Here is a 13,276-nt window from a genome sequence, read left to right as displayed (position 1 = left end):
GGCTGGTGTTGGTTTTTAAGCCACCTGCAACTTCTTAAATGTCAAGCCGCGGCATCAACATAACCTTTCTGCTCAAAGTATATCTGCGCATCATGTGGAGCGGAATAAACGCTGTCCATGAGAAAAAGGGGATGATGGTCGTTTTGTTTTACAAAAAATATGAAGAAAGCACTAAGCCTTTCACGTGATAATACCTGATGAAAACCAAAATCCTAATGATCTAAAGAAAGCATGAGCTTCACAGTTAAAGCATACGGTCACAATGATCTGTCGTGATTAGCAAAAGTAAAGATAATTCATTGTTGATGATCAATATTGGTTAGAACGCCAGTAGCCTATGTTGTTTATAGGATTTGTTGGAAAACTTCTGAAGCGAAAATTGTTCATATAGCGTCTCGGTAATAGGCCAAAGTGCTGCATGGCTAAGAAAGCAATGTCAGTTACGAAACACATCCAAAATGTTTTTTGTTTGTTTTTTTGTTGTTGCATTACATTTATATAGATTTATTGAGCAGACACTCTCAAAGTTACTTATAGGTACGGCATGTTCTATCAGAATGTGTAGGCCTACTCCCTATGGATTGAGGGTGGTTTTAATGTGTCGTTGTAAACAGGAACAACAACGTTACTGAAAGCTGAATGCATACCCTAGTGTCAATGTTTCTAAGTTTGACTTCATTTAATATCATAACAGAACACAAATAAATAAACAGAAGATTTGGAATAAGAATAACACTGAATGTTCTGAATGTTCTGTGAGTCAAGTGAAGAGTCATACCGGCTAGACCAGTTAAATCAGAGGCATACCACAGTATGCTGTGCAATGTATGTGTGTCAAGTACAATATCACAGTCCAGATACAAACTCATTCTAGAATAGATACAGATTCAGTCTGGCAAAGATCCACACCAATCTCTGATCACCATATGTCCAACCTCTGATCATCTGCCTATGACTAGCACAGCAGCAGTGTCACTAATGTTCCCAGAATTGTTTGTTCTCCAGTCCATACTGTCATCACCAACTACTGGACCAGGATGTAGAGCAGAGGAATAACGAAAGAGAGGATTTATAAACATGATCCCACATCATGGCCCTTGGGATTGGCCGTTCTGGGAGCCATAGCTGGCCTGAGAGGCTTTTTGCGGACTGGATGTGTTTGTGTCCTGGTTGTTGTTATTAAGCTGACTGGACTCCTGTAGGGCTCGGCCTGCTGTCTCTATGGGCAGGGCCCAAGCTGCCACTGCGGCCAGTAAAGAGCAAGCGCAGTACACGGACAGTGTCAGGTAAACAGATGACCTCAACAGCACCTGAAGAAAAAAAAAGAAGAACAATAACATGAAGACAGTTGAGAAATAGGTTGTGGCTCCTCTGATAAGTTGACATGTTTAGTTTAAGTAATTATTTTCTAGAGTTGTGTACCTGTGCCACAAACGGGGTAAGCAGAGCACCAACTCTGGCAAAGCCACTGCTGGTTCCAATGCCAACAGCTCTTATTACAGTTGGGTAAACCTGCAGAGGGGAGAACATGATTACTGTTGATTATCTTCTTGGCATGAAGTTTCAATGTTGAAAAAACAGACTCTGTATATCTGACTTCTTTTGCAAATATTCTCCTACAAAGAGCCACAGCTATCAACAACTATCTTGAGAGGTAGACGCAAGGAGAGAAGATTTAATTGGCTGGTGTTTTCTGTAACACGTTGAGATAGTGGTTCTACAACAGTGTACGTCTCACTGTGAGATTGATTACTGCCTGAACACTAGATTACCTCAGGTGTGTAGATGTATGCTGCCTGAACACTAGATTACCTCAGGTGTGTAGACGTATGCTGCCTGAACACTAGATTACCTCAGGTGTGTAGACGTATGCTGCCTGCCATCCACCCGTGATAAAAGCTCTCGCAATGAAGATGAAAACTGTCAGAGCTGTCCTGTCATTGCAGAGCAGGAGAAACAGTTATGCATGTACTACTATTCAGCTAATGTACAAAATAAACTTAATATCCTGTATTTCAACCATCTGCAGCAGCTCAAACTGAGAAAACGAGTAAGAATAGTTGCTTTAAATGGAGATATCTTATACATACAGTATGTGCATCTGTGCAGAATTAAAGTATGTGCCATAACTAAGCACTAAGTAAACACGGTTCTTATAGGCTTAGCAGGAATTACTGGCTGATAAGACAGACTTAACAGAAACCTCAGCCACCGCCTGGTTATTTGAATCAATACATTTCCCAATGACATACTTTGTAGATGTGTGATGTAGATGTGTGATAATATCCCTTGGTCATGTCCTTTACATGCAATAGTAAACATAAATTAAAATAAATCTCAGGTGAGCAAATGTACTGACCTCCCAATGCAGGCGTAGAGGGGCAGGATACACACAGAGAATGCCACGAAACACATTACCATGCTTTTCCTTCGACCAATACAGTCCATCGCCCAGAGGGTTACCAACAGGCCTGCACAGATTGATTACTTTTAATTAAGAGGGTACTTCAAATCAGGTTTAGTTTGGTTATATATGTGTGTGTAATTGGGCATACCTGGAAATTCAGCCAGGGTCGTCCAAAGGAGGTCCTTATAGTCATCGAATGTGAGGTAGGAGCACTCTAAACTGCAACTCGGTTCTACTTTGGCTCTGGCTGTGTTCACTAAAAACAAAAATATATAATTTAGTCGCGGTTCTGGTTGTCCATGACCAAACATAGACTCTGAGTAAGTTCAACAAATAAGTAAATGTTCTATGTACAATCGCTTCCACATACAGATATAAACCTGAAGATGTAATGGGCATTCACAGAACACCAGCTGAACAATTTAGGGAAAATATCTAATTGTGATTTTTCTGACAGATATTGCAATTGCGATTGATCATTTTTCAAAGCCAAGCTTCAGTTCAAAATTCACTGTGATATAGATTTAAAACATGTAATGCAGCATTACCACACGAGATACCATAAAAATAATAATGAATATATTCAGAGGCAAGGATGAGAACTTCAAGATATGAATTGCTTCCAACATGTATTTAGTTTTTTTGTTATTGGCACATGGAACAATCAAACATAGAACAATTATCACAAAAGCTGTGATAACTGCCCAATGATGGCTTTTCCTTCTTCACAGTGGTTGGCTCTGCCTGGGCTGCACTTTGAAGCACAGCGTCTGTGGTTTTGCCATGTCATGGCATTTTGAGCAACTTGGCATTCTATGTAAACACTTAAAAACTGCCAATCAATGTAATCAAAATGCAATAACTTATATTGCATATGTTCCATTTCCAGCTTCACTCTTGCTTGGATGTCTGGGACAGTGGTTTCTGTGCTTATGTAGTTAATATTGGATCAAGGACCAAAGTGATGCCCAGAAGCTCCTGTGTGGCTGTACTTATCTTCCATGTAGCCAAGGACTCTTGACTTTATTGTCTTGGTAAGGTCTATCGTAATTTTCTCGCCATTTTCAGCCACAGTTTATGCTTTCAGGAGATGCAGGACTGGCTTCAGGTATGACACATACGCTTCACCAGAGAGGGCATCTGTAAACTCCTTGAGAAGATGCAGGGTGTTGTTGAATGATTGTTTGATGCCTTATCAGTGGTGATGCACGTCTGGTACTCTTCCACAGATCCCAGCTGAACAACCACTCTCTAAGTACATGGGCAATATTCCCTCCCATGTGGCCAACAGGAGAGTACGACGTTTGCAGGCAGCGACTCTTCAACTGGAAGTCATCATTTATAAAGTGTACGGTGAGACTTAAGGTATGACTCGGTTGTCCTGCTTGACCACAAATTGGTTATTGTGGCTTTTTCAGCTCCATCTCAACTTTTTTCCTACATTCCGCATACAGTTCTGGGAGGGCAACTTGACTGAAGTATGTGCATGAACAAATTGCTTATCTTTTAAAACAGCGTTTGGAGGAGTTTATTGAAACCTATCTTTGGTCATGTTGTTAATAGACACCATGGGCCCTGATTTCATTTGATGGGCAATGCGACTGGCAAAAAGCAAAGTTCGACGCTCATGACCAAAAGCGAATTTAGTCAAAATAATTTAGCTAATTCATAATATGCGCAAGATTCTAAACGCAAGCATGATTGGCTCAGCACAATGCTGGGGGGTGTCCGCTTACAGACGTAGGAATTCCATGTATAAATGAGCCCCACATCTTCAGCAGGTAACTTTGTGAGCTTTTTTCATATAAAGTTACAATCGCAAACAACTCTGAAATAGTTGTTGGTTTAACAGGCCTATAGGCCTAGAGCATCCCTACTTTCACCTGACTCACAGGTATCAAGCTATCCTGCACTTTATTTTTGCCCCCCAGCTATTCTTAGGTTTATGGTGCCCATTGACTTCAATTCACTCCATTTGAAGTTATCCACGCCGTTGGTACAATTCACACACCTTTGCACTTTTACAATACATTACCACACCTGAAAGATGTATAACAAAGAGTGAACAAAATCCACTGACGCAATTTAGAGAAATCTTTGTTTAAAACGCAAGCGGTGACGTTTTGCGCCCTCTCTAGAAGGGAAAGCATAATGCATACACCATTTCCATTTTTTTGGTTTTTAAACACCACCTGTGTAAAACGCAGACCGCGGAGCAACAGTCTATTTGGGCCCTCTTTGCCTTAACTGCCCACTGCCTAGGTTATCATTGCTGAAAGTGAGTTGAAATTATTGTACCTATAGATTTACTACTTAGCCTATCTAAGTGCTTCATTATAAATAATAGTAGGATACTCTTGCCCAGGACCAGTCGTGAGTGATGGTGAGTCTTTATTTGAACAAGACTGTGTTCTGTGGACACACACAGAAAGTGCGCAAGCACTTTGCTACAAAAGTCTGTGAACCACCCAGTAGAACTCCATTAAGGGGATTAATGGCAATAGGTATTTTGGGAGGACCTAATTACTAAGAACAGGACAAGAACAGCAGACACCAGCATACCAAACATACCTCCACATATGTCACCTGCCTGGAAGAGCTCTGTCGTTAGTAGGACCAGACCATAATATGCAAAAGCATTGGAGAACCTGCAGAGGCACATCATAAGACGATCAGTCCTGAATGTAGATATATTTTGGGATACAGTTTATGCACGGAGAAACACCATGGATGGAAAATACAATGAAGTAGACCAGACAGACTTACCAGATAAGCCAAAGCAGTATAGTAGTCTTGCGGTACTCAGGAGTCAGGAGGTCCTTTATCTTACCACGTTCATCCTGAATGAATTCAACATGAAAATCAAGCACACGCAATAAGAGCCTTAATACGCAATCAGAATAATCCTGTATCCATTCCTCCCTGTATATATTTCTTAGATTCTTAGACCGTTGTGCTGTTGTGTTGTATTGTGTTGTGTTGTGTTGTGTTGTATATTCTGTGTAAATACAATGAGAGCCAATTAACCTGGAGTCAAATTTCTTGTTTGTGCAAACTTACTTGGCCAATAAACGTGATTCTGATAACTTCACACAGCATAGCAGTCTGTTTTACTGATTTCATCCATAATAATATTTCGTATTATTTTTTTTTTATTATTATTATTATTATTGTTTATACAAAGGAGAAGCATGTTGTCACACGGTTGTCATATAATGATGTACATCAGGTCATTAGGAGACAAATATATCTCACTTATACCATGTTACTGATGATCCTACCATCACTCTACAGTGTGGGGACATGTTAGTTTGATCATAATCGTATGCGTGTCTCAGCCATCCTACAGTACCCTAACCCTACAGTACCCTAACCTTACAGTACCCTAACCTTACAGTACCCTAACCCTACAGTACCTTAGGCTTAAACCCTACAGTACCCTAACCCTACAGTACCCTAACTCTACAGTACCTTAAACCCTACAGTACCCTAACCTTACAGTACCCTAACCCTACAGTATACTAACCTTACAGTACCCTAACCTTACAGTACCCTAACCCTACAGTTCCTTAAACCTTACAGTACCCTAACCCTGCACCCCAGTGTCAAGGTGACCCTCACCTGTCTGTCCGCTATGAGCCTCCCCTTCGGCATCTCTGTCCCGTTGTCTGCTGCTATCCTCTTCAGAGTGGCCAGAGCCTTGTCACTGTTGCCAGCCAGTACATCATACCGGGCACTCTCAGGAAGCCACTGGGACACAGACAGGCACAATATTACATGTTGTAAGGTCAAACGTCTTTTTCCCTTCAAGACAATGAACAGCAGACTGAATGAAGACTAAAAACAACTGTATTTGCTGGACACACAGGACAAATCATATTATGTCAAGGCATTCACATTTATGAAGCATTTTCAGAATAACCTGTTGAGGTCCGGGCTCACAATTATCTATATGATAAGGTGAGCAGTCATAAAACAACACTGATAATGGGCTCTGATACTTACAAAACACAGTGCGGTAAATACCACAACAGGTGCTGTGGAGAAAGCCAGCAGCCAGCGCCACCCTAGGGTGGGCATCACCAACATGGCCAACAGCACCTCAAACACCGCACCCAGTGCCCAGAACACCTGCGAGAAGAGAGAGAGAGGAGATCACTGGTGATTTTAAAGATATATTAATGGCTCACAAGTCATTCATATTAAATGTAACTTTTTCACATACAGTATGTACAGTAGGTGCACTTGGTATATACGTATAGTTATGCACAGTAGTGCATTTGATAAATATAATGAATCAGACATAAACATGGATTCATTACCCTACAACATGCTTAATTGTTATTCTTTAAACACATCTTTTAAACTGGTTTAGAAATGGTGTGGGCTTGGGTGGGCATTGAATGAATGTTTTGGATTAAGTGTATATACTCTTAAAGATACATGCTGGTTTTTCATTTTCTCTCTAAATATTGCCACTGCATAAACAATATTCCTGCTAACAGAGTAGAAATTTGTGGCATTGGTGTATAGTAATAGGTGGCCTAAAGCATTTGATGACAGAGGCCGTGGAAAAGGACAGAGGCTGTTGACTTGCATTACCTCGATCAGCATTATAGAGATGCCTCTGGACTTGGATGGAAGGAATTCCGAGTATAGGGTAACCCTTGAAGAGAGAGAATATCCTAAATTGATAACTGCAATTATACATGTATTTCATTATGATTAACTTCAAACTGTGTTTACAAGATGGATTATGATTCTATTTGAAGTTAGCACTTCAAATATCTTTTCAGTAGCTAGCGAGAAGGATGAAAAAGTATATGTTGTATAGAATACCCATCAATCATGTTGAAATAGGAAAAACAAATGTCAAACTATGTTTATAAACCTAAAACAGGCTGGAATAAAATTACAGATAGAATTTTAATTAAAAGAGTGTCAGAGTATGAGGCAGACTCACGACTGTGGAGCTCCACCTAAACCAAAGCCCACCAAGCCTCTCAGGATCAGAATCCAGCCGTACACTGGAGCAAAGGCGCTCAGTAAACCATAGTACAGCGTCCACACCATACACAGTATCAGTCCCTACAACAACGACAGCAGAAACACAAGTATACCTTTAAGAAAAACCAAACACATACACTCACACACAAACACACACATAAAAGCATAGACACACACATTCATACATACACATACATGCACGCGCGATTACACGCACGCACACGCACACGCACACGCACACGCACACGCACACACACACACACACACACACACACAGACCCTGCATAGTTTTGTAGATTTTGAACATTCCCTTCACATAATTCTGTTTGTGTTTCCCATTTCCGTCAAACATAACCAGATGAGCTCACCACTCTCCTCCCGTACTTGTCAGAGATGTTCCCCCATAAGGATGAGCTGAGCATCATTCCTATGAAGACAACCTAAAGAAAATACAGCAAACAGAAGATCCACCTATCACCACCTATTATTTTTTTTACAGTAGACACATCTGTCATCTGGGACATACAGTATTAGTAAGTTTAGGTTTATTCCGTTTATCTGTATTCATGCTCCTTGGAAAGGAAACCCATAGCTTTAAGTTACACTTTGCTCTGTCAGTTAAACTACAGGATAAAAATAATATTCAAACTCTGATCAGAGCTATAACTGGACTTGTAGTGAGTAAAAGCAGTATTTAATCTTCAGCCCGATTGAAAAGAAAGTGTATTTGGGCACAGTAATACGTTTTAATCAGAATCCAAGACACGTGTTCTTTTTCCAGATAGAGCTAAATATAACCCTGTTTTTAAGTCACCGCGACAAACAGACAGTGTTGTGATGTTCATAGGTTTCTGGGTCCCCTGTCTCATTAACACCTATTCAAACACCTGGGATACATTTCAACAACAACAACAATAACAAAAATGATTTCAATTCTCAATAACAACTACAGCAACTATTATTATTAATATTAATAATATGTTAGATATATAAATTACAATTATATGAGAATATATTAATATTAGACAAATAGTAAGTAAATCATCTAGTTGATATGATATCAAACATTAATCCAAAGCCTAATCCAAACCCTAGGTGTGTGTGTGTGTGTTGGGGGGGGGGGGGGGGGGGGGGGGGGATTCATGAAGAGGCTCATGAAAGTTAGGAGAGCATTATAATAATAAACAACCACACGTTACTTACGGATGTGATGAAGGCCACCTCCCAGCTGGGCAGCCTCCACTCACAGTGGAGCTGAGGAGCCAGGATACTCAGGATCATCATCTCCATGGCGTCAGCCATCTGACCACAGCATAGAAACACATTTCAGAAAATGGACACATGTTCTCCTTATACGTTTATACAAATTGTGTCACATATGAGGTCACACATTTGACATCAGGTGTGAAAGAGTAAGTATGCTGTTCTTGGCGAATTCCTTGATGAAAACGCTAGAGTCGGTTCCTTGGTTCAAGTTAGCTTCTTCAGAGTAAGAGACTTGTGGAAGACGGCTTAACGAAAGAATATGTTTATTCCGACGGGTAGCACAGTTAACCTCGGGTAAAAGGATTGTGACTAGGGTGTGACAAGGGTGTGTTAGGCAGGGGGGGGGGGGGGGGGGGGGGGGTATTTCTTGCTTGACCAAGGGCTATCTAAATGCTAAATATCCATGGTTCCAAACATCTCATAGACAAAGGCCAACAATCACTTCTAATGGCTCAGGATAAAGGCCAGGAACCCAGCTTGACCAGCTGGTCTGGTGTCACTCAAACTGAGAGTGGGGGTCCATTTGATATATGGTCTGGTATGTGGAGTTATGGTCTGATATATGATATTCACCTAAATCTAACAGGTGTTACTGAATACATAGGACTCTGTTAACTGTGTGTGTGTGTGTGTGTGTGTGTGTGTGTGTGTGTGTGTGTGTGTGTGTTGTGCGTGTGTGTGTGTGTGTGTGTGTGTCTTACCCACGATATTCCAGTGAGCATAGAAAGCTTCCACTGAAACCTTCCAAACCCAATGGCCTCCACAGCATCCTCCACGGTGAAGGAATCTGTGAGGACAGATTAAGATTTAAGGAAGTGTTTTGGGTTTCATTTAAACTCAGTTTCTGAACTGAAAGCCCTTTATATCTCCTTGCAAGTTTAGAGATGACATTTCCAACACAAGGGGGCAGGCCATCCTTACAAAGAATGTAAATAAATCAAAGTTTGTAAGGCAAATATCTCTAACAGTTATATGGTAAACATGCTATAAAAGCAAATACAAACAAGATTTAGCTACCATATACCCATACATTCAACGGAAACAGACTTAACACAGCATACGTGGGTCAAACTAAACAACTATTTTAAACTATGTAGATACATCGACTTATTTCACTAATTTAAAAGAGCCCTTTTCAGGTGGTGAAATCTCAATTCATGCCATCAACTGAATTTGATTATATTATATTCTATCAATTTAATATCATTATTGGCAGAGCAGAGAGTAAATCATCCACTTACCCATTTCAAAATATCTGACCAAACCAACCCAAGATTAAGGGCTAATGACTATCAGCTGTGTGAAATGCCTGATCCTATTTTCCCAGTATCTCCTTAGTGATAGCTGGATTTTACCCATTTTAACGCACATTTCATATGCAGGTCTAAATATTCTTTCTTTTAATACAATATCAACCTGATGTTTTTAAAGGCTGGTGTCTCGGAACCATTGATACTGACATCTGAGGTAGTGAAATGGCCAATTTGATTGTTGACTCTTAATTTTAAAAGAACATTTGTAAAGGTAAATTATTGAGGCCTTGATGGCTCCCCTGCCAGAATCAGTCTACTTATAACCAACCATATAATAAATTATGAAACTAAATTTGTTAAAAAAGGTAGGCCATGACTGTCAGATAAATACTGCTGCCACCTACTGGATATTACAAAAAATGTCACCCCCTGCTTTTATAATGTTTAACCATCACTAACAAACACATTTACATTCCATGTGCAGTCAGCTTGTGATTGGGTTGATCATCAGTAGCAGCAGACCTTTAATTTTACATGTGTGGTAATGACAGACCATACCTGCTAAAGTTCAAAATTAATTCTTTACCTTCTTTGTCACATAACCCCGAGGTGAGCTCTCAAATAACGCTGTTGGGTGGTTTGGAGTTTGTTCTTGTTTTTGTTCACATTATTTTGTCCTAATTGGCTGTTGCTTACCAATTGTGTCATTGTCTTGTCTCCTGGTCACAGGTTGTCGTCCATCCCCGAGTTCTACCTGCTCCAGGACTGTCGGCACACCTTGAACATAAAGCTCGTCATCTCCACAATTTTCCTCTGTGGTGGAGGACAGCCTGCTTCTTCCAGGCCTAAATAGCACACTGAAACCATACCGTAGGAAACCTGTGACAACTGGATTCTTTTGGTTCTGAGAGCTTTCAGATCTTCTCACTGACACAAGCACAGATGTGCACACACAAACACAAAACACACACACAAATATATATATACATACATATATACATATATCTATCTATCTATTTATATCTATCTATCTATCTATCTATCTATCTATCTATTTATATATCTATATATATATGACTATGTGTATATATAATACACACACACAGAGACCATCACATTTTTCTATAACATAATGTCACACAGTGAACAGAGTGCCTAGCAGAAGTTGTTAGTCTTCTGCACTTCAGTGTCGCGTATGACACACTTTTATGCTGACAAAGCCTGACTTTAAATGTCATTAAAGGCTCTGTTAGAATGTACATGTAAGTATAACTTACAGTTGTATTTGTATCTAATATTTTTTTTGGAAGAGTACAAAAAAGAATCATCACTTAATTGCAAATGTCAAATTGAAATGCTATCTTATTGTTCTGTTTGTAGCTTGTTTTGGACATGTTCACAGGATTGTGTATGCACTAAGAATGGCACAAAGCAATGCTAGAACAACTATTGAATCAAAGAATGCATGTAGCATTGATGCTTAGGAATGCATGAAATGGTGACTTGACGTCAACCCTTGTATCCAGAGTAAGTGGCACTCCGTCTTAGTTCCATATGCCACTAATGGAGCAGGCTTCTAGCAACCAGTGTGAACGCGACAAAAAATCCAATCTTCCAAAAATCTTCCTTTTAAACTTTTACTGACAAAAACGTAACATACAAACAAAACATGAATTCTTTAGGTCTTAATAACAGTAAATCGATACATTGGTATTGTCGATCAGAAAAACTGTGTTGCTCCTTAACCTGACCATCTCAAACTAAACAAGCACAAGTTGGTCACATGACCACCGTTCTCTCCTGATTCTAAAACATTCTTTTAACCAATCAAGTTACTTTACAGCTATGAATTAACTAATATTTCTCCATACATGAAATTATGAATTTACAGATTTAAATAAACAATATTCTAAATAATAATATTTTTATACAACAAAAACTCTTCTTCAAATTGGCTCTTACATCCAGTATTAAAACAATGTGGCAGCCTGTTGTGGCAGCCTTACTCACATTACCACCCATCACCCAAAAGAAAAAGAAAAACCACAAGAGAAATCTCTGTCCAGGCATGCTGTGTCACGTTCCCCATTTTCAAGAAGAGGGTGGCCAACCACTGTTTTACCCAGTTCGCCAGAAGCAAAACATCATCAACGTACCTGTCTGTGTCTCTCCATCGCTGGTAGCCAATGTTTGAAGGGGTACCCCAGTCTGTCATTTCACTGCAGGCATGAGTGACCAGAAGTCCTAAAATAGTAGTAACAGTAAGTGGACTAGGTTAAGATTGGTTTGGACGCAGCAACAGGTTAAACCAGTTTGTCAAATGCTCTCCTGTTTCAGTAAGGAGGAAGTAAGTAACACAGTTGGCTGAGACTGCGTGGTGAGGAGAAGGAGGGTTCTCTGTTCCTGACACACCCCTACCTGTATCCTGGTGATTGTTTAAGTCTCCTGAGGGTGACACACCAAAGACACACATAAACGGGGACAGCTGTCGGTAGAGCACATGCCCATGCTGTGCATATCATTTTATCATATCAAATATAAAATGTAATATTTGATGCCTTGAAAAAGTCCCTGTATTAGTTTTCAAACAGCTAACAGGTCTAACAGGCCTACCACAGGCTGATGTAAAAATCAAGTGATATTAGGAATGCTTGTTCTTTTGTACCAAAGCAAAAAGAACACTTCTGCAAAGCTGTGAAGCCTGTCATCATTTGGCTCATCAAGCTGCCTATTTTGCGTACAGCTGTTCATGCATCCTGCAAGTTTGCATCAAAGTGTCGATTCCAGTTTCATTTTCACTCATCCAAGGCAGAAGCCCCACTTTACCCGCACCATCCTCATGATGACATCTTATTTGTAATCACATGCAACGACATTATTTTAGGTTTAAACTAAATCTCTTGGAGGAGTCACAACCGATACTCGTTATACTCGTTCATACCAGGTAAGATTTGTGGGTGATGCGAACCTGCTGTTTCTTAAGAGAGTACAGTCGAAATACAGCCCGAAGGAAACATAACGTTGTTATTTAAAATGTGGAGGGAAGGTAGCCAACCATTGCGTGTTTCAGTGGGACTTTTTGGATAGACCGTAGAACAAGACCCACTGTTTAGTATCAATCTTTATTTTGAAAGTGTAAGTAGTGAAAGTCCATGTCAGGGATCATCCAACATTGATTAAACTTTAGACACACAGAGGCCGTATGCTAAATTCAACAGGATTCACCTCGGTATTTGTTTTGCCTAACAATCAAATGCTATCACATTACAGTTACAACTAAATATAATCACTTGAGTCCAAGCTTGTTCATTGCTACTTTATTGCTCCCAGGCAACTGACTGTA

The 13,276-nt window shown here is 40.0% G+C and overlaps 1 protein-coding gene across 4 annotated transcripts; it reads right to left on the bottom strand.

Moving 5' to 3' along the window:
• Positions 1-314: 314 nt before the first annotated feature.
• On the bottom strand, positions 315-12,288 carry LOC105892222 (synaptic vesicle 2-related protein-like). Of its 4 annotated transcripts, XM_031578205.2 has the most exons (16): positions 12,090-12,288; positions 10,630-10,790; positions 9,382-9,467; positions 8,618-8,716; positions 7,783-7,854; positions 7,371-7,495; positions 7,010-7,073; positions 6,413-6,538; positions 6,029-6,157; positions 5,174-5,247; positions 4,979-5,055; positions 2,556-2,663; positions 2,360-2,471; positions 1,853-1,934; positions 1,423-1,512; positions 315-1,310 (listed from the first exon to the last, which is right to left on the bottom strand). In XM_031578205.2, exons 1-16 carry the CDS (start codon positions 12,146-12,148, stop codon positions 1,089-1,091), a joined length of 1,686 nt encoding a protein of 561 aa, XP_031434065.1. In that variant the 5' UTR covers positions 12,149-12,288; the 3' UTR covers positions 315-1,088. The 4 variants fall into 4 exon arrangements, with proteins under 4 accessions (XP_031434065.1, XP_031434066.1, XP_031434067.1 ...); XM_031578206.2 differs by lacking the exons at positions 10,630-10,790; positions 12,090-12,288 and adding an exon at positions 9,922-10,120; XM_031578207.2 differs by lacking the exons at positions 10,630-10,790; positions 12,090-12,288 and adding an exon at positions 9,698-9,879.
• Positions 12,289-13,276: the final 988 nt, after the last annotated feature.

Source organism: Clupea harengus, chromosome 12 (genome assembly GCF_900700415.2).
Source record: "Clupea harengus chromosome 12, Ch_v2.0.2, whole genome shotgun sequence".
Classification (NCBI taxonomy): Eukaryota; Metazoa; Chordata; class Actinopteri; order Clupeiformes; family Clupeidae; genus Clupea; species Clupea harengus.
The sequence above is the reverse complement of the archived record's forward strand: the minus strand, read 5'-3'. Positions and strand labels throughout refer to the sequence as shown.

Bases quoted from the DNA above. Each gene is read 5' to 3' on its own strand.
- LOC105892222 (XM_031578205.2), bottom strand. From the start codon at position 12,148: ATGACAGACTGGGGTACCCCTTCAAACATTGGCTACCAGCGATGGAGA. The intron at 9,468-10,629 runs GTAAGCAACAGC...CTGTCCTCACAG, and splicing joins ACAAGACAATGACACAATTG to ATTCCTTCACCGTGGAGGAT. The intron at 7,074-7,370 runs GTGAGTCTGCCT...TCTCTCTTCAAG, and splicing joins TTAGGTGGAGCTCCACAGTC to GGTTACCCTATACTCGGAAT.